The sequence below is a fragment of the Carcharhinus amblyrhynchos genome, chromosome 27, assembly GCF_965287045.1.
Source record: "Carcharhinus amblyrhynchos chromosome 27, sCarAmb.v2.hapA, whole genome shotgun sequence".
NCBI lineage: Eukaryota > Metazoa > Chordata > Chondrichthyes > Carcharhiniformes > Carcharhinidae > Carcharhinus > Carcharhinus amblyrhynchos.
The window spans coordinates 9741054-9764979 of NC_137350.1; the positions used below are offsets into that span (position 1 = coordinate 9741054).

Below are 23926 nucleotides of genomic sequence, written 5' to 3' on the forward strand. Positions count from 1 at the left end.
TGGGATTATGTTCGGTGCAGACTCGATGGGCCGAAGGGCCTCTTTCTGCACTGTAGGGTTCTATCTTCTGTGTTCTATTTGTCAAGATGCCCCATAAAAATCGCAAACACCCTTAAATATTCCTTGAGCCCCAAGAGCTATATGACAGACCTGCCATCCCAGGAATCAGCCTGATAAACCTTTGCTGTACTCCCTCTATTGGCAAGAACATCCTTCCTCAGATAAGGACACCAAAACTGCACATGGTATCCCAGATGTGTCCTCACCAATGCTCGATGTGACTGCAGTAAAATATCCCTAAGAAGCAGCTTGGCTGCAATAATCCTTATTTCAATAGAAACCTCTCTGGCCAAGTTGTAACCTGGGTTAGAAATTGGTTGCTTTTATCCACACGAAGGATAGTTTAATGTGGCAATAGCTCTGGAACATATGACCAAGAGTCAATCCATTCAGCCTCGCGGGCCTGCTCCACCTTCCCGTTGGATCATAGCTGGTCTGTACCTCTGCTGTATTTAATTCCACATTTGTTCCCCACTCCTTGATACTCTTGCTAATAAAAAAAAACCCATCAAACTTGCCCTTAAGATTTTGAATGGACTGAGCATCCACACTTCACTATCCTTGAGGTGAAAAGTTTGGCTGATGGTGGCCGGAATTTTACTGTCCCGTCCGTCACAGGGATCGGAGCTGGCGAGGGACGGAATGTGGGAAGGTACCTCGGGCAGGATTTTATGGTTTCAAGGCGAGCAAGGCTGTAAAATCCCACCCAGAGTTTCAGAGGGACTGGTGTTAGAATATTGGATAAAAGCAAATTACTGCAGATGCTGGAACCTGAAACCAAAAGAGGAAATGCTGGAAAATCTTTTGTCAAAGGACTCGAAAGGTCAGCCCTTTTCTCTCCTTACTGCTGAGAGATTTCAGCATTTTTTTCTTTTGGTTAGTGTTAGAATATTGCTGTGCTCCATCTTTAACAGTGATTTAGATTAAGATACTTGGATTAAAGTTCTTCGATTTGATATTGGCACTGAGATGTGTGCAGGGTATAGGATGCTAAATATATTATGTAAATTGCATGATTAGGGCAATGAGACTGGACGTTCTTCGATGTGGATAAATTCAGTGTGATGTAGTTAGAATCATCATTTGAATCCCTACAGTGCAGAGAGAGGCCATTCGGCCCGCCAAGCCTGCACTGCCAACAATTCCATCCAGGCCCTATCCCCGTGCATTTAACCTGCTAATTTCCCTGACGCTAAGGGGCAATTTAGCATGGCCAATCAACCTGATTGAAACTGGAAGCCCACGCAGGCACAGGGAGAATGTGCAAACTCCCCACAGACAGTAATCCGAGGCCGGAATTGAACCTGGGTCCCTAGGCAGCGGTACTAACCACTGTGCCATTTAGGTCACAGGAATTCTGCACACGTGTATACCATTGCAGGGACACCAGTTTAAAAATGAAGAGCAGAGGAGGTACTTTGATTTGTGACCAATGCTATGAGACTGTAGAGAAAGCTGGAAGGGTTAGATCCTGTTTGTACACTGCTACCAAGTTTAAATGGATTCTATTAGAATTCCTACAGAAGGAAGCCATTCGGCCCATTGAGCCTGCACTGACAACAATCACAGCCAGGCCTTATCCCTGTGACTCCATGTATTTTCCCTGCTAATCTCCCTGACAAGGGGCAATTTTAGCACGGCCAATCCACCTAACCCGCACATCTTTTGTCTGTGGGAGGAAACCGGAGCACCCGGAGGAAACTCACGCAGACACTGGGAGAACGTGCAAACTCCACGCAGACAGCTACCCGAGACAGGAATCGAACCCGGGTTCCTGGTGCTGTGAGGCAACAGTGCTAACGGCTGTAATTTGCTAGATACAATTCTGAAAGGAAAGTTCAATCTCAAAGAAACTATTGGGTTGCTGAGATCTCCTGCCAGTGAAGCATGTTGTTAGGATGTGGATATTTTTGCTCTTTTGGGCAGCACGTTGTATATTTTTATGGCTGCTTTGCGCTGACCTGACTGTGATTTTGTGCAGTGTCTCAGGAGGCGAGCTCTTTGAACGTATTGTGGATGAGGATTTTGAGCTTACGGAGGCGACCTGTGTCCTGTATGTCCACCAGATCCTGGCAGGGCTGCAGTTCATGCATCAGCAGAACATTGTGCACCTGGACCTCAAGCCAGAGAATATCGTGTGCATCAACAGGAATAGCACACGCATTAAAATCATTGACTTTGGATTAGCCCGGAAACTGGGTGAGTAAAGCAAGAGCTTTTTCTTAAAACCGTTTGGTACTTGATTTCTCCCACTGAGGTCGCTGGCTCTTTAGGAATAATTCTCAGATCTCGTGCATCCAGAAGTGTGTTGCACATGTTAGGCATATGGGACAGGTAACCAGATCATTGCAATCCCAATGCTCCAACCCTAGCTCCTAATTAAGAAGGAACTGCCTCCATTTAATCCGCATATGGAAACGTTAAAGTCCTTCCATAAACAGCAATGATGTGATGGTTTTATTGTCTTGGTTTTTGTGGCTCGAAATCAATCATTTGAAGTTCTGTCATTTCTCAACTCATCAAGCCTCCAGCACTGGGTTTAAAGGTAAGGCCACCATAGGCCCAGATGACCATAGGCTGCTTTCCCCCTCAAAGGGGGACCGGTGGGATTTAATTTGAGGATCACCACACCTCAGACGAGGGGCAAGATTGAGTAGGCAGGGCCTTCATGAATAACCTCAGCTAATACGGGAGTTGAACCCGAGCTATTGGCATTACGAACCAACCGCCCAGCCAACCGAGCTAAACTGACCCAGAATCACATTAGCAACAGCGTTGAACTAATTTACTGAGCACACTGGAAATCAATGGTCTCAACCTTCCATACAAGCACAAGAGGAGACTATGCGATTCACATCTATATCCAGGTGGCACGCTGGTTAACATTGCTTCCTCACAGCTCCAGAGACCTAAGTTCAATTCCCTGTCACTCTGTGGAGTTTGTACATTCCCCCCATGTCTGCGTGGGTTTCCTCCAAGTGCTCCGGTTTCCTTCCACAATCCAAAGATGTGCGGATTAGGTGCATTGGCCATGCTGAATTGTCCCTTAGTGTTCCAGGATGCATAGATGAGAGGGATGAGCGGGGTAAATATGTGCGGTTACGGGAATAGGGCTGAGGTAGAATTGTTGTAGTGCAGACTCAATGGGCCAAATGGCCTTGTTCTGCATTGTAAGATTTCTACCCCCTTCTTTGAAGCAGGGAAGAGATGATTCCCATCCTCTCCCCTTACCTAGAGGGCTGCATTGGTGTTAGAACCTTTCAAAGTCAAACTCAGCACCTGTCTTTTTTAAGTGATTGGAACCTTTTCTTCATTGGGTTTTAGTTTTTTTTAACCTAACCTAATGGTATGGATCAGGGTGCTTTAGGTTGCTTTGGTTACTAGGTCAGTGACAGAGAATTCATGCCAAATTAGGATTGGGGAATGGAAGGCAGGCTTTTCTCCTTGCTGTTGGGGTTCTGTATCAAATAGGTTAGCACATAAGAAGTCTCATAAGACCAGGTTAAAGTCCAACAGGTTTATGTTGTAGCAAAAGCCGCTAGCTTTCGGAGCACTGCTCCTGTGTCAGGTGGCTGGGAGTTCTGTTCACAAACAGTGCACATAAAGTCTTTATATGTCCTGTTTGTGAATAGAACTCCCATTCACCTGATGAAGGAACAGCGCTCTGTAAGCTAGTGGCTTTTGCTACCAAATAAACCTGTTAGACTTCAACCTGGTCTTATGAGACTTCCCCCAATCCAACGCCGGCATCTCCACATCAGATAGGCTAGTCCGGTTCCTAACTGATGGGTGTGAATGGTTGTGATGTTGGCGTTCTCAATTAGGATGAATAATATTGGGATTGAGATGCCGTGATGATGTGATGTACTCTTTGAGGTGAAGACCTTGGCAGGTTAGAGGGGAGAGCAAGAGAGTTATCCGGAAAGTTCTTGAAGCTGTCACTTGGGTGTTTTGTGGTGCTCTTGTGACTGGCAGAAACTGCATCAGTCAGTGAGATTGTACAATAATTTGTGAACCCAACGAATTAATGTGTATACTGTGTGACTGGAGGCTGATCTTGGGGATAAAGTTGTCCTTTTCTCTTTCTCCCCCTCCTTTCCTGCTGGATGGTGTGTTGCCTGTTTTGAAGACGGTTACAGACTGCGTGCCGCTCCGGGGGGTGGGGTGTTGCTTAGCACTATCTTGCCTGGGGGGTTTTAGCACTATCCTGCCAGGTCTTGCTGCACGTATCACAGCTGCTGCTATTTCCTCTGAGTTTTCCTGAATGTTTCTGGGTTACCCTGTGAGCATTGGACCCTTTTTTAAATTGTCTGGAAGAGCTTTCTGATGATATGAATCATTCTAAGTGTTTACATTCCTGCTTCCTCCTTTGTTGGTGTCATTCTGGACAAGGCTCACTTTTGGGTCAGCAGGACCAGGTGTGAAATAGGTTTAAAAACTGACATCATCATAGAATCCCTACGGTGCAGAAGGAGGCCATTTGGCCCATTGAGTCCACAATCCCACCCAGGCGCTGATACCAGAACCCCACATATTTACCCTGCTAATCCCCCTGACACTAAGGGGCAATTTAACTTGGCCAGTCAACCTAAGCCGTGCATCTTTGGACAGTGGGAGGAAACCAGGGCACCCAGAGAAAACCCATGCAGACATGGGGAGAATGTGCAGTCTCCACACAAACAGTGACCCAAGGCCGGAATTGAACCCGGGTTCCTGGCACTGTGAGGCAGCAGTGCTAATCACCGTGCCACAGTGCTAATCACAGTGCCACCCCATGATATGCTCTGTCACCCAGACAATGTCACCAAAACTTCACTGTAGCTTCACACTGGGACAGTGTATTGTCAGTGTTGAAATCTCAGACCCATTTTTCATCTACGGCTGTGTAAACAGGCTGATGTTTTAACATCTAGTGTTTCCTGAGGACAAAATCTCCATGACTTGTATCTTGCAATTGTGCAGAAGTGATGTAATTGCAACTTGTGCTGAGTCTGACCTTTCGTCTTTAAAACCTGTGCAGATTCAACACTCATCTCCCTTATTTCCACAGCAAGTTCACTGAGGATCTAAAGACCTTGCTTGTTTATTGCGCCACTGTGCAGTGTGCTAAAAGTTACTGGAACTGATGCAATGCGTTTAATGTTGTGTCAATGACGGTTCCTGCCTTGTCTTGTATGTCCCTGAGCAGAGAAGACTGAGGTGTGATCGTGTCATGGTGTTTTAAACTTCCATAAGTTTATTTATTAGTGTCACAAGTAGGCCTACATTATCACTGCAATGAAGTTACTGTGAAAATCCCCTAGTTGCCGCACTCTGGCACCTGTCTGGATACACTGAGGGAGAGTTTAGCGTGGCCAATGCATCTAACCAGCACATCTTTCGGACTGAGAGGAAACTGGAGCACCCGGAGGTAACCCATGCAGACTCTGCACAGACAGTGACCCAAGCCGGGAATCGAACCTGGGTCCCTGGTGCTGTGAGGCAGCAGTGCTAACCACTGTGCCACCGTGCTGTCCACAAAGGATTAATTGGGCAGATCCCTCTGGTGGGGAATAAAGAACAAGGAGACATAACCTTAAAATGACAGCTAGATCCTTTAGGAGGGAAATCAGGAAGCACTTCTTGCAACATGTAGTGATCGGGACTTGGGGACTCCAAAGGGGGACATTTGGAGCATTTGGGATTGAGGTTATTATTCAGTAAAGTATCAATGGATATGGAACAAAAGGCAGCGGAGATCAGTCAGGATGTAAAAGTGATTGTGAGACCAGGCTCGAGGGCTGGAATGACTCACTCCTGTTCCAAATCCTATCAGAAAGAATGTAACTTGCTGATACAACACCCCCATTAATAGTTTCACCATCCAATACCATTACAAATGAAACAGCCAGCTTTTATTTTTATTCTTTTCTCAAAGTTTCAAAGCCAATTCACAAAGTGTACAGGACAAATCCCTAATGCATCTCCCAGCTCACTCCAAAAACCTATTCAAATTCAAATTGAATCTAATCCATGGTCCCCACAAAGAGACATACTAGATCCAAGCTGACAAGAGTAGATACTACATCTGATACAAAAACAGAAGATGCTGGAAAAGCTCAGCAGGTCTGACAGCATCTGTGGAGAGAGAATAGAGCCAAGTTTGGATTACTCTTTGTCAGGGCTAAAGTTGAAGAAAATGGGATGAGAATTGTACTGTAAGGGTGGGGGTTGTATAATTGACCAAGATGTCAATGACAGAAGATCCAAGGGAATGTAAATGGCGATGATAAAAGCCGAGAACGGTGCTAATAGTGTCCATTAAGAGATCAGAATGTGTAAATGGCAGAACAAAGGTCAGCAGAGTGTCAAAAGGACAACGTGAGGCATGCAGCAGATAAGAGGTGGGCAGGGTGCGCAGGGAACCAGATGGAAAATGAGATTTAGACATGGACAAATGAAACGATGAAAGGAATTAAAATTTAAAGTATGTACTAAGAATATAAAATGATAAAAAGAAATAAAATAAAATAAGTGCAGATGGAGGAGAATGTTCATACTCTGAACATGTTTGACTCCATGTTAAATCCAGGATGCTGTAAAGAACCGAAGGGCACATGAGCGGCGCAGGCTTGGAGGGCCGAAGGGCCTGTTCCTGTGCTGTATTGTTCCTTGTTCTAATCAGAAGATGAGGTGCTGTTCCTCCAGTTCACGCTTGCCTTCACTGGAACGTTGCAACTGGGCAAGGACAGACATGTGGAAAGAGAACAGGGTGGTCTTTTGAAATGGCAAGTGACAAGACAGGCTAGGTCCAGATTGAAGATGTCCTGCAAAGCAGTCATTCAGTTTGTCTTTGGTCTCTCTGATGTAGATTGGATCTTAGCCAAAAGGCCAAGAAGCGATAGTGCCACACAAGGACAATCTTGAACTACCAATGGTAATTTAGAATTTAGCATTGGTGGTATATTCTTCCCTCTTTATATATCTGTTGTACTATTTTGATGATAGCATGACACCAGATCTCAAAGTGCCGGGCACATCTGCCAACCCCCATGTTACAGTTACACAGTTACATTTTTATTGAAAGTAAATAAACTACAAATACTGACCTACTTACTCAAACAAGTGGGAATTCCTTACATAATGGACCCAGTGTTTTATAGAAAGCTAAACTTGGGGATCTTTTACATTTCCAGTTGATAATGAGCCTTGGAGATGATAAAGCGGGTGAGAAGGGGCATAAACATGCCAATAAGGCCGTGGTACTGAGCAGGTGCCCAATGAGACTAAAGAATAACCTTCACCACCACAAAGTCTCAGGGACTCCCCTCCACATCTCTGATCAATGCTGGCATCCTATCCCCACCAGTCATCTTGGGCATCTCCCTCTCTCCTCCCCAGTACACGCACGCTGTCTCAACCCACCACCCCCACCTCCAATGAGGCTTCCATGAGGGCCTAACACTGGAACCAGCCCTTGGCACAGGTTGCCATGCTGTATCAGACACTGCCTGGCCATCTCCCTCTTCCCTTGGGGTTCTACTCCCCTTTATGAGCCCAGGGGATCCTTAGGACATGTTCACCTCTGGGTGAACATGTTGTAAACCTTTGCTGACATGATATTATGTTGACGAGATATGAAAAATTTAGTGAAATGGGGAGACCTGCACCCATGGATAGACCCAGGACCAATGTGCAGCCATAAGGATGGCTCTGGGCCAGATCTTTGCTGAATCAATAGCTTCAATTTTAAATGCTTCACTTGTGGATGAGCCCATCAGAATAAAACTACAGGCAATAAGATATCTGGTTCAGATCATACCCTGTATATTGTAGAGCCCAATATAGAACTAAGCACATGGCCAACCTATATGATCAACTCATCTGGTCATCAATACTTGAATTGAATCAAAGGCTTAATTGAATTTACAAAGAGATCTATGTACGTGTATAGCATATTATCATAGAATCCTACAGTGCAGAAAGAGGCCCTTCGGCCCATTGAGTCTGCACTGAACACAATCCCACCCAGGCCCTACCCCCATATCCCTACATATTATACCCACTAATCCCTCTAACCTACGTATCCCTGGACACTAAGGGGCAATTTCTTAGCATGGCCAATCAACCTAACCCACATGTCTTTCGACTGTGGGAGGAAACCGGAGCACCCAGAGGAAACCCACGCAGACACGAGGAGAATGTGCAAACTCCACACAGACAGTGACCTGAGCCAGGAATCGAACCCAGGACCCTGGAGCTGTGAAGCAGCAGTGCTAACCACTGTGCTACCGTGCTGCCCCACATATAAAATATTTGTGACTGCATATAAGATATATTTAGAAATTATATATATATATAAATTATATTAAAATATATAAATGATATGTATTGCCAGTGTGTGCATGTGTCTGCGTGAGCATAAGCCAAAGAAATCTACAGCACAGAAGAGACCCTTCGGCCCATTGTGTCTGCGCTGGTCAAAAGCTGTGCGTGCCTGTGTGTGTGTCTGTCGTCAAAAGCAACATGTGTATGCCTGTGTGTCTGTGTCCCTGTGGATGAGTTCAAAGTCCCTGATCTATTGTGCTGACATTACCAGAAAAAGATTTATCTCTTCTACTTTAATTATACTGAGTCTGTGACTCAGCTCACTCAGCTACTGTGGGTAAAACCCAAGTTCCGCACACATGAGGATGGCCTCAACCGGGATCTTGGATTCATGTCGCACTATCTGTAACCCCCATGACTTGCCTGGACTTGCAAAATCTCACTAACTGTTCTGTCTGGAGACAATACACATCTCTTTAACCTATGCTTAACGCTGTCTCCACTCACATTGTCTGTACCTTTTAAGACTTGATAAGCTGTAAAGACTCGCATTCCAATCATTATTTTGTAAATTGAATTTGTGTCTTTATATGCCCTGTTTGTGAACAGAACTCCCACTCACCTGACGAAGGAACAGCGCTCCGAAAGCTAGTGGCTTTTGCTACCAAATAAACCTGTTGGACTTTAACCTGGTGTTGTGAGACTCCTTACTGTGTTTACCCCAGTCCAACGCCGGCATCTCCACATCGTGTCCAGCAGAGGCCCAGACTGTACAGGGGCGCCACATGCTGGTATCATACAGTACTGCTGGCTTCTCTGACATTGCCTTTCCTCACTCTCTCTCTCTCTCTCTCTCTTTGCAGATTGTAATGGATCAGTCAAAGTCATGTTTGGAACACCAGAATTTGTTGCCCCGGAAGTTATCAATTATGACCCAATAGGATACACCACAGATACTTGGAGCATTGGAGTTATCTGTTACATCCTGTGAGTGAATAAAGTCTTTGCAGAATGAAGATTCAATCCATTTACAAAGCAGTGTCAATCCATTTGCTGTCAGCTCCGTTGCATTTTTTGTTCTTTGCCTGTGTTCCCTCCTTATCATTTTTCTCAAGACCTCAATCCTTTCTCCTGGATGTTTCAGTGCCATTTCAATGCCCAATCCTTATGGGGAAGGATGTTGGTCCTGGGTTTGGGTCAACTCCTGCGTTCAGATACTCAATTTTAAACCCTGTGTAAATGAATGGGTTTTGAGTGAGTTAAAATCAAGCCTTCCGTGTCAGCACTGATGTGGTACCTGGGCGAAATCTCCAGTCCTGATTTTGAGTCTGGGGCTGAGGCGCCTGGCTGCTGTAAACTCGATGGAGCCCTTGCTCTCCACCTGCCCAGGCATCAGCTGCAGCACACTCTAACTCCAGATTCCGACGACACAAGTCCCACTCGAGAGACACGAGCTCGCACTCTAAGCTGATGCCTCAGTGCAGTACTGAGGAGAGTGCTACAGTGCCAGAGGTACCCGTCTTTCAGATGAGATGTTACAACTCGGTATTGTCTCTGTTCTTGCAATCCCATGCCACCCTTGCAAAGAAGAGTAGGGTAGTTTACCTGGACATGTTTATTCCTCAACCAACATCACTAAAAGCAAATTAGTCTCAACACATTGGTCCAGGGGGGTGGGGGAGGTTATGGGCAGGGGGAGTTGATCAGAGTGAGAAATGTGCAGGTTCAGACTAAGATCGGTGAAAAGGAACGGAGAGGCAACACAATCTTTAAACTTTATTAGTGTCACCAGTAGGCTTGCATCAACACTGCAATGAAGTTACTGTGAAAATCCCCTAGTTGCCACACTCTGGCGCCTGTTTGGGTACACTGAGAGAGAATTTAGCTTGGCCCGTGCACCTAACAAGCACATCTTTTGAATTGTGGGAGGAAACCAGTTCATCCGGAGGAAACCCACGCAGACACGGGGAGAATGCGCAGACTCTGCACAGACAGTGACCCAAGCTGGGAATTGAACCCGGGTCCCTGGAGCTGTGAGGCAGCAGTGCTAACCACTGCATGGTAGATTCTGCCCATATGGCATTCCTGCTTGTGGGAGCTTGCATATTTGTTCATGGGACTGGGCATCGTTGGCAAAGCCAACACTTATTGCCCATCCCTAATTGTTCTTGAGAAAGTGCTGGTGAACCTCTCTTACCTGTGTGGTGAGGGTGCTGGCACAGTGCTGTCAGGTGGCGAGTCTTGACTTTGAGTGTTTGAGTTACACTCCAGGCAAGGGAAAGAGTATTCCATCACACTCCTGTCTTGTGTCTTGTAGATGTTAGACAGGGCTTGTGGAGTCAGGAAGTGAGTTACTCAACATAGAATTCCCAGCCTCGGACCTGCACTTGCAGCCACAGTATTCGCATGGCTGGTCTAGGTTCAGATTGCGATCAGTGATGATTTCCTACATTACAACAGCAACCACGTATCACAAGTACTTCATTGGTTGCCAAGTGCTTCAAGATGTCCTGATGTTGTATCTGAACCCATTGCAGGCTGAGTGGATTATCTCCATTCCAAGGAGACAGCGACACTGAGACCCTGGCTAACGTCACCGCTGTTTCTTGGGAATTTGATGAGGAAGCGTTTACTGAGATCTCCGAAAATGCAAAACGTTTCATCAGCTGTTTGTTACAGAAGGATATGAGGTAAGGAAACCTTTTAACCTGAGCAACAATGCTTTTCAACTCTCTATAACGATAATCAGTTGTATCTTCTGTCTTCAAGATTTAACTTCACGAATGCTGATGGTGTGGTCTTGCCAGTGGTTTTGGAAAGTGTGGGTAGAATACAGTGTAGTAGGTAACACATGCAGCAAGGGTCAGATCATTAGGATGGTTATGGTTGGGTTACTTTATCTCCTGCTCAGGGAAGAGAGAGTGAATTGGAGATAAGCCCAGACTGGTTTTGACTTTGATCCACAGTCCTTTAGATTTCTTGATACAGTCAGAGCAGTTTGAAGTCAGAACAGCTTCCCAGAACATCAGGCTACCAACAACAGATTTTCTACTGCAGGAAGGCAAGGAGACGTGCCTTCAGCTAACCAGCAGAACTTCCAAAACCAAGGGAGGGAGCGAGAGAGGGACATTGTTTTCAGTCAGATGTCCACTCCCTTCTAAATTAAACACTGTTGCCAGCCAAGAACAGAAAATGAAACCTTGAATTCCTGAGGAAGGATAAAAAACTGACCTTTCTTCTAACAACACAGGGCCATAAAACCAATCCCAGAGTAAACATAAACCCCATTTAAACTGCTGAAGGTGCAGTAAAAGGACTCCTACGGACTACCTGGCAACAGTGAGAGCTACAAAGAACATGATTTACAGCAAGCTCTTAAAGTCCCACTGACATACACTCGGGTGACTGTGCAGAGTCTGCACGTTCTCCCTGTGTCTGCATGGGTTTCCTCCCACAGTTGAAAGGGGTACATTGATTTACCATGCTAAATTGCCCCTTAGTGTCAGGGGGATTAGCAGGGTAAATATGTGGGGTTACAGGGATAGGATCTGGGAGGGATTGTGCAGACTTGTTAGGCCGAATGGCCCCCTTCTGCACTGTGGGGATTCTATGACTTCTCCACCACCCCTCTACCCGAAACCACCCCCTCCCACCCCCCACCACCTCTCTTGACCCATTCAGTGTCTTTAAATGGTCAGAGTCCTTATCTGCTGTCCAGGTTCTGGGCAACAGAAATTACCTCCAAATAGATATTGAGAAGCCCCTGCTGCCAAGCTTCACTTCCTAGTCATTGGCTCCGAACCTCTCGCTGCCAACTGTCTGAGACTGAACCGGACTCCATGCAACTTTGGTGTTGTATTTGACTCTGAGAAAAGCTTCCAAACACACTTCTCTGCCATCACTATTTCCACGTCCCCAGCGTCACCCACGTCATTCTCAGCTTACCACCTGCTGAAGCCCCTTCTTCATGCCTTTTTGTCATTTCTAAGTTTGACTATTCCGGTGCACTCCTGGGTAATCTCCCACATTCTACCCCCTGTAAACCACCGCCCATACTCTCCTTGTCCCATTTGCTTATTACTGCTGTGTCCCTGACTTATATTGGCTCCTGACTAAGTATCAAGGAGGTCTTGTGGCACAGTGAGTAGTGTCCCTTCCTCTGAGTCAGAAGCTCTGGGTACGAGTCCTATCGTAGCACTTCATGGCCAAGGGGGTGAGTGTCAACTTGCAAAATCCGTCCAAACTCACCAATAGCTGGTGGTAAGAGTAGGAGAGACTCCTGATCAGCTATGTTTGGTGCAGAGTGGCCCCTCTCAAGCTATAAGCCCCTGGCAACAGATTAACGAGCTTTTCCGGGAATTAGTAGCTTTGGAAAACAGACACAGGTCTGCCTTAGTGCATCATTAGGTGCAAGAAGAGAATTGAAGTTGGACTAAGCAACACCTTGAAGTCGTAATTCTCTTGCTAGTTTTCAAATCACTCCATGGCCTCACCCTTCCTATCTTTGTAATCTCTCCAGCCCCACACTGTCTGAGTTCTCTGTAATTCTAGCCTCATGAACAGCCTGATTTTAACCCCAAGGCCTTTGTGGCCTTGCCTTCAGTGGCCTAAACCTTGTCAACTCTCTACTTCTCTTCTTTTAAGATACTCTCTAAAATCTACTTCTTTTCATCAAGCTTTGGTGACCATCCCTGATATCTCCCGATGTGTCTCTGTATCATGGTTTGTTTTACGATGCCCCTGTTTTGCGCTTTATCTGAACAAATTGTTGTACTGGTTGCTGTCCATTTGTTAACATGATGTGATTCATGTTTCCCAGTCTCTCGCCATGTACAAAATATCCCACTTTCCTACCACATTGGGAAACTTTACAATTCCACACACTGTATTCCAGCTTCTACATTCTTGCCTACTAACTTAACGTTTCTATCCTTCCTCGCGTTGAGCTCATGGCTTTACTGTTCCTTCTCATTCCATTTAGCCAGAAAACTTGGGCACGTTACACTCTGGGTGGGGAGGGAGGGCTTTGTAATTGCTGAAGGTCCAAAGATGTGTGGGTTAGGTGGATCGGCCATGCTAAATTGCCCCTTAGAGTCAAGGGGATTAGCTCGGTTAAATGTATGGGGTTATGGGCTGGGTGGGATTGTGGTCGGTGCAGACTCGATGGGCTGAATGGCCTCCTGCACTGTAGGATTCTATCTAAGGTCGTGCCCTACCCTGACTGTTATGGTTAAAGAAATGTGTGCCTTTATTAACTCCATTCTGCATTTAGGAAGCGATTAACCTGCAGCGATTGCCTCAAACATCCGTGGCTACAGAGCACAGAACAAGGAGGTGCCAAGACACTATCGAAGGAGAGAATGAAACGTTTCCTAGCTAAGCAGAAATGGAGGGTAAGAACCTCACCACTAAATTAAAAAAACAGCTTCTCTTCTACTCAGAGCATGCTGTGCTCCCAAATAGGCATTTCCTGGCATGTGGTGAGGTGGGAGAAGGATTTGATTTGATTTATTATTGTCACATATATTAGTATACAGTGCAAAGTATTGTTTCTTGCACTCTATCCAGACAAAGCATACCATTCATAGAGAAGGGAAGGAGAGAGTGCAGAATACAGTGTTACAGTTGCAGCTAAGTTGTCGAGAAAGATCAACTTAGTGCAAGGTAGATTCATTCAAAAGTCTGAAGGCAGCAGGGAAGAAGCTGTTCTGGAGTTGGGTGGTATGTGACCTCGGACTTGTCTATCTTTTTCCTGACGGAAAAAGACCCTTTGGTGCATTCTTCTGGTAGTTGCTTTGACCTGAGGGACAGCTGAGGAGGTGGAGGAGGGCACAGGGGTAGGAGGGAGAAATGTGCTGCAAGGAGGCTTTCTGTGACGGCTCTGTAGCTGGGTTTAATGTGCCGTGCTGACCAGCTGGTCACTCCCTAATCTGATAGGAGGCCCAGTTCATCTTAAATATGAAATTAGTTACCACAGTCATGTTTCATGTTTTGCTGTATTTTTGTCAAGAATATTGAATATACACCTTTGACTTTGCACAGTTCTAGATGCGGATGTGTCTAGAATTATAGCTCTCCTGTAAAACTGAATACCCTGAGGCTTGTTTCTCTAGAAAGAAAACTGAGGTGATCGGATGGAAGTCTTCAAAATTGTGAAGAGATTTGATAGACACATAGAGGCCCGATCTTTGTTTAAGTGAGTCAGTTTTGAGTCGGTAGTTTGCACTTGTAAGATTGTTGGGAAGTTGAGTATAATAGGAATCTTGGTGCTGAGAGAATCGTGCAAATTGTGGAACTCGTTACCATGAAGAGTATTTGAGGCAGAATTACCCATGTGGGAGGCACAGTAGCACAGTGGTTAGCACTGCTGCTTCACAGCTCCAGGGTCCTGGGTTCGATTCCTGGCTCAGGTCACTGTCTGTGTGGAGTTTGCACATTCTCCTCGTGTCTGTGTGGGTTTCCTCCGGTTTCCTCCCACACTCCAAAGATGTGCGGGTTAGGTTGATTGGCCATGCTAAGAAGTTGCCCCTTGGTGTCCTGGGATGTGTAGGTTAGAGGGATTAGCGGGTAAATGTGTAGGGATATGGGGGTAGGGCCTGGGTGGGATTGTGGTCGGTGCAGACTCAGTGGGCCGAAGGGTCTGTTTCCGCACTGTAGGATTCTGTGTTGGGCGGCACGGTAGCACAGTGGTTAGCACTGCTGCTTCACAGCTCCAGGGTCCTGGGTTCGATTCCCGGCTCGGGTCACTGTCTGTGTGGAGTTTGCACGTTCTCCTCGTGTCTGCATGGGTTTCCTCCGGGTACTCCGGTTTCCTCCCACAGTCCAAAGATGTGCGGGTTAGGTTGATTGGCCATGCTAAGAAATTGTCCGTTAGTCTCCAGGGATGTGTAGGTTAGAGGGATTAGTGGGTATAATATGTTGGGATATGGGGGTAAGGCCTGGGTGGGATTGTGTTTGGTGCAGACTCGATGGGCCGAAGGGCCTTTTTCTGCACTGTAGGGTTCTATGATTCTATGAGGCTGCACGCAGCTGCATTATTAATCTATTCTTTCACTGGGTGTGGGCATTGCTGGAAAGGTTGGCATGTGTTGCCCATCACCACTGGTATTGAACTGGGTAGCTTGCCAGGCCATTGTAGAGTAAAGGAGGCAGTTAAGAGTCAACCATATTGCTGTTTTTCTGGAGTTACGTGTAAGCCAGAGCAGGTTTTCTTTTCTAAAGGACATTAGCGAACCAGGTGGGTATTCACAACAATTGGTAGTTTCATGGTCGCCATCATTGAGACAAAGCTTTCAATTCCAAATTCATTAACTGCATTTAAATTCCACCAGCTGTCATGGTGGGATTTGAGCCCATTCCCCCGAAGCATTAGGCTGAGCTTCTGGACTACTATCCCGGTAACATTACCACTACGCCACCATCTCCCCACGTAGCGTGGAGCTGTTATGCCAAAGGGCTTGTTTCTATGCTGGATGATGTGTTATGGTTGCATTCCTGGAACTTGTGGCTCTAAGTGAACCATTTTAATGCAAATTATGGATTCCTAGAGGAATCCAAGTTAAAGCTGGAGTTGGGTTTCTTCTCACCCAGAAAATACAATGTACGAGTAGATTTCAAGAAGAAATTAGATATAGCCCTTGGGACTAAAGGGATACAGAGGAGGGGAAAGGTAGGGGGGATCAGAATATTGAATTCGATGATCAGCCATGATCAAAATGAATGGTGGAGGAGGCTCGAATGGCCTACTCCTGCTTCTAGTTTCTGTTTTTAAATATCGTACCGTCTAAGTGCAGCATTATGCCTTTCCAGCTGAAATAGCTTGCAAGATAAAATAAGTCACTAAGTACAAACAAACCCTGTGTAAATTCGATTTAAATAACACTCAGCATCCTCGAAACATTTTGAACCGTCTGATTTCAGCGCAGCAGCAAACACATTACCAGCATTGACCAGGCATTCCTGGCTCATGTTGAAAAGTAATTTAAAAGTCTCGCCCACAGCAGGCACTCCCGAAACTTCAAAATTTCAATCAAATTTATCCAGCCTAGGATGCCTCTAAATTTAAGTGTTATTAAATCAATGCTGCCCCTAACACTGAGAAAGTAATTAGTAGCTCTTTCAGAAAATCCACCCAAATGTAATGGGCTGAATGGCCACACCCTGTGCTCTTTGATTTGATTTTGTCTCAGTCCTGAACCCCGCCCCTCCCCCCGTGCAGTGATTGAGCATTGATTTACACGAGGAAGTTTTAAATGGATATTTCTTCCCTTCTTTTCGTTTTAGAAAGCGGGAAAGGCGCTTCTCGCAGTCAAGAGACTTGCCTTGCCATTGAACAAAGCGGACAATGCGGAATCTACACCCACATCTCAGGATAAAAATGGTAAACCATTCATAGAAAGAACCGTTATTCAGTCCAGTGTAACTATGAAGCTGCTGCCTTGGTGGGGTAATCTGCTCTGATTCCCTTACCTTTCCCTCTCCATTTATATTCCAATATGAATGCAAGTCCCTTTAAATAATCGTCCAGATCAATAGCTACTTGTCATCGAATCATGGAATCACTATATTGCATTTGGCTCATTAACTCTACATCAACTCTCCGACAAAGCAAGTTACCCAGGCCCTTACCCCACCCTATCCCCGTCACCCCAGACATTTACCTAACCACCTAACCTACACGTCTTTGGCCAATCACCTAACCTACACGTCTTTGGACTATGGGAGGAAACCGGAGCACCCGGAGAAAACACGCAGGCACTGGGAGAACGTGCAGACTCCGCACAGACAAACTGGGAATCGAACCTGGGTCCCTGGCAGTGTGAGGCAGTAGTGCTAACCACTGTGCCACCCTTGTCCTGAAGCTGGTGTTGTCCCAGTGGCTCTCTTGTGAAAACATTTCTTTGCAATAAAAGGATATTAATAACTGATCGGCCTGGATAAATGGTGAAAAATGACAGACCCTTCACTCAAGCTTCATTTCTATAGAATTGTTTCCCCATGTTATGGAAAATAACCCTAATACTAGCTATAACCTTGAGGAGAGCTGGCATCCATCAAAACTGGTACCAAGATTATTATTCAGCAATCAACTAAAGTGTTCAGTAATTTCCTCTGGAGTATTTGCAGCTGACAACATGGTTTTGAGTGTGGATTGTTCAGACTGTTATAGTAAAAAGTCTGACAACACCAGGTTTTAGTCCAACCTATTAAAACCTGGTGTTGTCAGACTTTTTACTGTGTTTACGCCAGTCCAACGCCGGCATACCCACATCAGACTGTTATAATCAGGGAAGATTCTGCCAAACTAACACTGCCTTTTGTTTTTCACATCCCCTCTCCTCCCAATAGCAACACTCATTCTCAATTTTAAATAAAACTGGCTCTGTCCTATTTATCTTTTGTTGCAATGTCCATTCCCCAGTTCCGTCTGTTCATTGTTGTTCTTTTAATAGTTATCTCATACGCTGGGTTTTCCATTCATCAAAGAGTTAGACGTTCCTAGCATTTTAATGGCCCCAACAGTCCTCTACCTTATCTTTCCTTTTCTGGTCTATAATTTTGATGTCATCTAATATCTCAAGAAACCTGATGCCGTCCCCAGGACAAAGCAGCCCACTTGACTGGCACCCCATCCACAAACATTGACTCCCTCCATCACCCCCACATAGTGACAGTAGTGTGTACCAGCTACAAGATGTACTGCAGGGATTCACCAAGGTTCCTCAGACAGTACTTTCCAAATCCATGACCACTACCATCTAGAAGGACAGCGGATATCTGGGACGCCACTCCAAGCTTACCTATCCTGGTTTGGAAGTATATCACCATTCCTTCACTGCCATTGGGTCAAAATCCTGGAATCACTCCCTAAGTAGCACTGTGGGTGTACCTACACCACATGGTCTGCAGCAGTTCAAGAACGCAGCTCAACACCACCTTTTCAAGTGCAATTGGAGATGGGCAATGTTGACTTTGCCTTGAATGAATTAAAAAAAACTACTTTGTTTGCTCTTCAACTATCTTCCTTGTTGCTAAAGTCTTTCTCCTAGATTTTTAAACATTCTTTGGGATGTGGGCATCGCTGACAAAATCAACATTTGTTTCCCATCCCTAATTGTCCTTGAACTAAGTGACTTACTGGGACATTTTACAGGGCATTGAAGGGTCAGCCACAAATTTCTGTGGATCTGGGGAGCTAGCTAAGGACAGTGGATTTTCTTCCATGCAGGGCATTAATGAACCAAATGGCTTTTTTTTTTGCAGCAATCAATGTTGATTTGCTATTACTGAGACTAGCTTTCAATTCCAAACATTATGAATTGAATTTAAATTCCACTGGCTGCCATGGTGGGATTTGAACCCATGTCCCCAGAGCCTTAGCCTGTGTCTCTGTGCTACTAATCCAGTGACATGCTACCATCTACCCCTGGGCGATAGCAATCACAATAGGAGAATTCCTGCCAGGAACTCAGTTGGGTAGCTGAGGCATATCGCAATGAGTGATTCCTGCTCTGTACCACACCTAAGCCTATGAAGGAGCCAGTGTTTGATTTTCATCCCCATGGGGTAGGAAGTGGCCAGAGTTCCAGCTCCCGATCACTCACCAATCATTCCCACCCACAGGGAAAAGGCTCCGAGTTAGAATTTATTTTATGTGACACGAAGTGACAACAATGGAATTTGTGGCAAGGAAGTAATTGCACCCCTCAGTCAGCTGTAGACAAGTTCCATTGTGGTTCTTCTCAGTGGCTGCACAGTGGATGTTAACTATCATGTTCTACTTTCTTATCCTTTTCCAGTTCTGAGTCAGGATGAGCAGCAGGAGGTGCTGTCTTCCTTGGATGAGCAAATTCAGAGGAAGCCATTTTTCAGCAAAGCTTTGGAGGATATGGAGGAAGTGGAGGGTAGTGCGTCCTGGCTACAGTGTCACGTTGAAGGTGAGCAAGTGTTAGCCAACCTTAATTCATTCCTGGGACATGGGACGTCGCTGGCTGGCCAGCATTTGTTGTCCATCCCTGGATACAACCGAATGGCTTACTGGGCCATTTCAGAGGGCAGTTGAAAGTCATTGCTGTGGCTCTGGGAGTCACAATAGGCCAGACCAGGTAAGGGTGGCAGATTTCCTTCCCTAAAGTGCATTAGTGAACCAGATGGGTTTTTCTGACAATCAACATTGGTTTCATGTCTTTAGACTTTTTTTATTGAATTCAAATTCCACCATGTGTCCTGGTGGGATTTGGACTCAGGTCCCCAGAACATTAGCTGAGTTTCTGGACTAATAGTCCAGCGATAATGCCAGTAGTCATCACCTCTCCTTGTCTCGCACTTTCCTCAGGAACGCAGACTAGGATCCAAGGGCACAACTTCAGAATAAACGGATGACCACGTAGAACTGAGCTGAAGACAAATTTTTTTCAGCCAGAGGCTGGTGTATCTGTGGAAATCATTGCCACAGAAGGCTGTGGAGGCCAGGTCATTGAGTGTCTTCAAGACAGAGATAGATAGGTTCTTCATTGGTAAGGCGATCAAAGCTGATGGGGAAAAGGTGGCAGAATGGGGATTGAGCCATGATTGAATGGCGGAGCAGACCCAACGGACTGAATGACCTAATTCTGCTCCGATACCTTATGGTTTTAAAGAGGGTTCTTTTGGAGACTCTTGTCATTCCTTGCCTTTTTCTGCCCTGTTTCAGGTTACCCTGACCCTGAAGTGATTTGGTATAAAGATGAGGATGCACTCACCGAGTCATCGCGCTTCCAAATCAACTATCAAGAGGACGGGAGCTGCTCGCTAATTATTACGGATCTCACACAAACGGACTCTGGGCTTTATACGTGCAAGGCGATGAACCCACTGGGGGAGCAGACTTGTTCAGCCACCCTGACTGTTTATTCACTGGATGTAATCCGATGCAGTTAGAAATGTTGGCTAACAAGCAGTCCATACATTTATCCCCTGGAGCCCAACCCTCAATATGACGGTGGAAATAGAGACATCGAGCAAATTTGGTGAGGGATGTTGATCTTAGATAATGGAGACCAGAAGTTGAATTCTACAATTTGGGATTGCCATTGGAAATGAGACTCCAGAATATTCATCGGGAAGACACTGATCAATATTGACTATTCTACAGCCGTGCACCATACAATAAGCAACTCTCTCGAAACAATTCCCCATGTCGAAGGTCGCATTTCTCTGGACTTGGAGTTCTTGATCCCTTCTGAATGGATAGTCTCTATAACAAAGATGGAGTATAAGGAGGCCTCTAATCTCCAACACCGAGCTCATTTAGAGTAACCAAAGGGTTCTGTTATCTTCTAGGCTTTGACTTTTTGACTAAGGGTGGCACAGTAGCGCAGTGGTTAGCACTGCTGCCTCAGAGTGCCAGTTTTCCCAGGTTCAATTCTGGCCTTGGATCACCGTATGGAGTTTGTATGTTCTCCCTGTGTCTGCATGGGTTTCCTCTGGGTGCTCTGGTTTCCCTTCTCAGTCCAAATATGTGTGTGTTAACTTGATTGGCCATGATAAATTGCTCCTCCGCGTCAGGGGATTAGAAGGGTAAATATATGGGGTTACGGAGATAGCACTGACAACACTCCCACGCTGGTCCTGACTCAAAGGACCAAATAGCCGCCTCCTGCACTGTAGATCCTAACCTTCTCATTTGTCTGTTTCTTAGGGCAATTGACCCACTGTTGTGATTTGCAGGAGAAAGCAGTTTGATTAACCATTTGGAGTCACACTTCTAGCAGTTAATAAAAACATCGTAAAGAATTGTTGAGCAGGATCACACAATGATCTAACTTTACATGTAGCTGAATGTCACAGAGGACAGGAATCTCTTCCTGAAATGGTCCAAAAGAAAGGATTTGCCACTTACAATAGGGAATTTTTTTTTGTCTAAGTCTTTTTATTGGGTGGATTGAATCAGATTTGAGTTCCAATAAAATTTATTCCTAACTTCAGCCAGGGTGAGTTGAGAGGCAGTGTGCAGACTCTGAGCTAGCAAGAGGGAGTAATGGCCAATGCACCTTTGTTGATGGTTGCCTTTAGCAGACATTCTGAGCTCCCACTCTCCAGGTAATACACGTCATAGAGTATGTTTCAGCCGTGTGAAAATAAGAGATTCAGTTACAATATTGCCCAAGGGCAGTGAATGTTTGCGAGAATCTTCCTACTTTACCCCAGATGTGGGTGACACAGTGGTTAGCATTGTTGGTGCTAGGGACCTGGTTTAGATTCCCAGCTCGGGTCAATGTCTGTGTGGAGTCTGCACGTTCTCCCTGTGTCTGTGTGGGTTTCCTCCGGGTGCTCCAGTTTCCTCCCATGTTTTGAAAGGTGTGCTGATGAGGTGCGTCGGCCGTGCTAAATTCTCCCTCAGTGTACCTGAACTGCGTGACGATTAGGGAATTTTCACAGTAACTTTATTGCAGTGTTAATGTAAGCCTACTTGTGATAATAAATAAACTTTAAAGAAAGTGCTGAAACTTTCACAGTGATGTTATCGTCAGCACCTCAACCATGTGCGGTGGTAAATCTTGTGGCCTGGTTAGGCTGTCTGTCACATCCTACACCAGAACGTGCATTAAGCCTATCTATCTGAGCAATTAGAATTTGAGCATAGAATGTTCCACCAAGGACACCAGAGGTGCTTCAGATAAGCTGGAGTCTTGGTATGTGCAGTAGATGGGTGGGTACTTCAGGGAAAAGGGCAGCAACGGGCAACACTTCAAAACTGAAGTAAAATAATTAACTTCTCTTTCTGTAAAACGGATACTGTGGATGCTGGAAATCTGAAATAAAAACAGAAAATGCTGGGTAAACTCAGCAGAATTGGCAGTGTCTGTGGAAAGAGTGAAACCGAGTTAATATTTTGCCTGTGGTAGGATCATTGGATCTGAAATCTTGGGTGGGAATTCCCAGCCACGCTCGTCCCAAGGCCAGAAAATCCCACCGGAGGTCTCTGGATCTTTGCATGGTCCTTGTCCCGCCCACTTTGATTCCTGTGGCAGGCGGGGTGGGAAAATTCCGCCCCTTAACTCAGTTTCTCTCCTCAGCAGGTCTGGCAGCGTCTGTATCTGTCCAGCTTTTTGTGTTTTTATTGATGTTTCTTTACCCCTCACCTCAGAGAACCTGGTTGGTGTAGAGAACTTGTATAATCGTTGGGATTCTATCCTTCCTCTGAATGTTGGTGCCATCTATACGATGCAACCTCCCAGTATCACTCCTCCGTTATTTAATTCCAGTTCTCTTGCATTGAAGCATTATTCATGTAAGCCTATCATGTGTCCTCCACCACCCCCCACTTCCCCACCCCCGAAAAATTTTGAGTTACATCTGTAATCTTTCATTTTGACCTGCGACACATTTCTGATCATGAAAACTGTGTTTTCTTTTATTTTAACCAATCATTTATTAAAACTCAATTGACTAAAATGGTGAACTTCAACCTCTCCTTTAATCTTGGCGGCACGGTGGCACAGTGCTTAGCACTGCTGCCTCACAGCGCTGGGGATTCAGGTTCGATTCCCAGCGTGGCTGACTGTCTGCGCGGAGTCTGCATGTTCTCTCCGTGTCTGCGTGGGTTTCCTCCGGTTTCCTCCCACAGTCCGAAAGACATGTTGGTTAGGTGCATTGGCCGTGCTAGATTCTCCCTCCAGTGTATCCGAACAGGCACCGGAGTGTGATGACTAGGGGATTTTCACAGTAACTTCATTGCAGTGTTAATGTAAGCTTACTTGTGACACTAACTTTAAACTGTGTAAGTGACAAATTGAGTTGAAGTAGAATTCCATAATGAAGCGTTTTTGATGCGTTAGTTAAGAAATCATGTTTTCAACATGTAAAAATTGTCACTATTTTATTCTTGACTCTCAGAAATATTACAACACCTGATAGCCAGTAATGTTCTGATACAGTCACCATTGTATCCCTGACTCCCTCATTAATATCTGTGCATTATAAAATGAATTTATATAATGTACCCTTTAGACATAGTGTGAAACCTGTGTTAAATCTTTTAATGTGATTGTTAAAACCTACTGTGCCTGACTAATAGAGAGCAGCCTGTGGTGTCTCTGGAATTAGGGCAATCCAATGTACACCCTCATTATCTTACACTGAAAATACCCTGCCATGTTGGAACAGCAATGTTAATAGTTCTGTATATTGTTGAAAATCGTGTGTACCTGTACACGCTTTCTATTATATGCTTTCTTACTTTGTGTCGCGTTTTGGTTCAAATTTTGTATTGATGTTTGAAAATACTTTGTGAACATTTCCTATTCCGTTCTATTGGGGAGAATCTTACCAAAAAACGGCAGTGTATTGTTTCTGGCATGTTACTGTCTAGAGAAACTGTGGAAAAGAATGAAGGGGATGTGTTTCACCCCATCATATGGGTGGGAGGGATTGGGTGGTGGATGGGTTGAGGGTGGGGCCTCATCACGCTGGCATAGCCAGCTACACTGAGATCGGGGTGCCATCTTTAAAGAGCGTGCCAATCAGAACCTGAAAAAACGAACCCCACAGCCCACCATGGAGGTGTCAGCATTCCTCT

At 45.4% G+C, this 23926-nt stretch overlaps 1 protein-coding gene across 1 annotated transcript in view; it reads left to right on the forward strand.

Moving 5' to 3' along the window:
* Nucleotides 1-23591, forward strand: part of LOC145359161 (myosin light chain kinase, smooth muscle-like) — a 77826-nt gene extending 54235 nt beyond the window's left edge. The window contains exons 11-17 of the mRNA XM_080213590.1: nt 2042-2259; nt 9231-9354; nt 10905-11057; nt 13640-13760; nt 16651-16747; nt 19167-19304; nt 20060-23591. Of these exons, the coding sequence (XP_080069716.1) occupies nt 2042-2259; nt 9231-9354; nt 10905-11057; nt 13640-13760; nt 16651-16747; nt 19167-19304; nt 20060-20286 (1078 nt within the window). The 3' untranslated portion in view covers nt 20287-23591. The remainder of the gene's footprint in view (nt 1-2041; nt 2260-9230; nt 9355-10904; nt 11058-13639; nt 13761-16650; nt 16748-19166; nt 19305-20059) is intronic.
* The last annotated feature ends 335 nt before the right edge of the window (nt 23592-23926 follow it).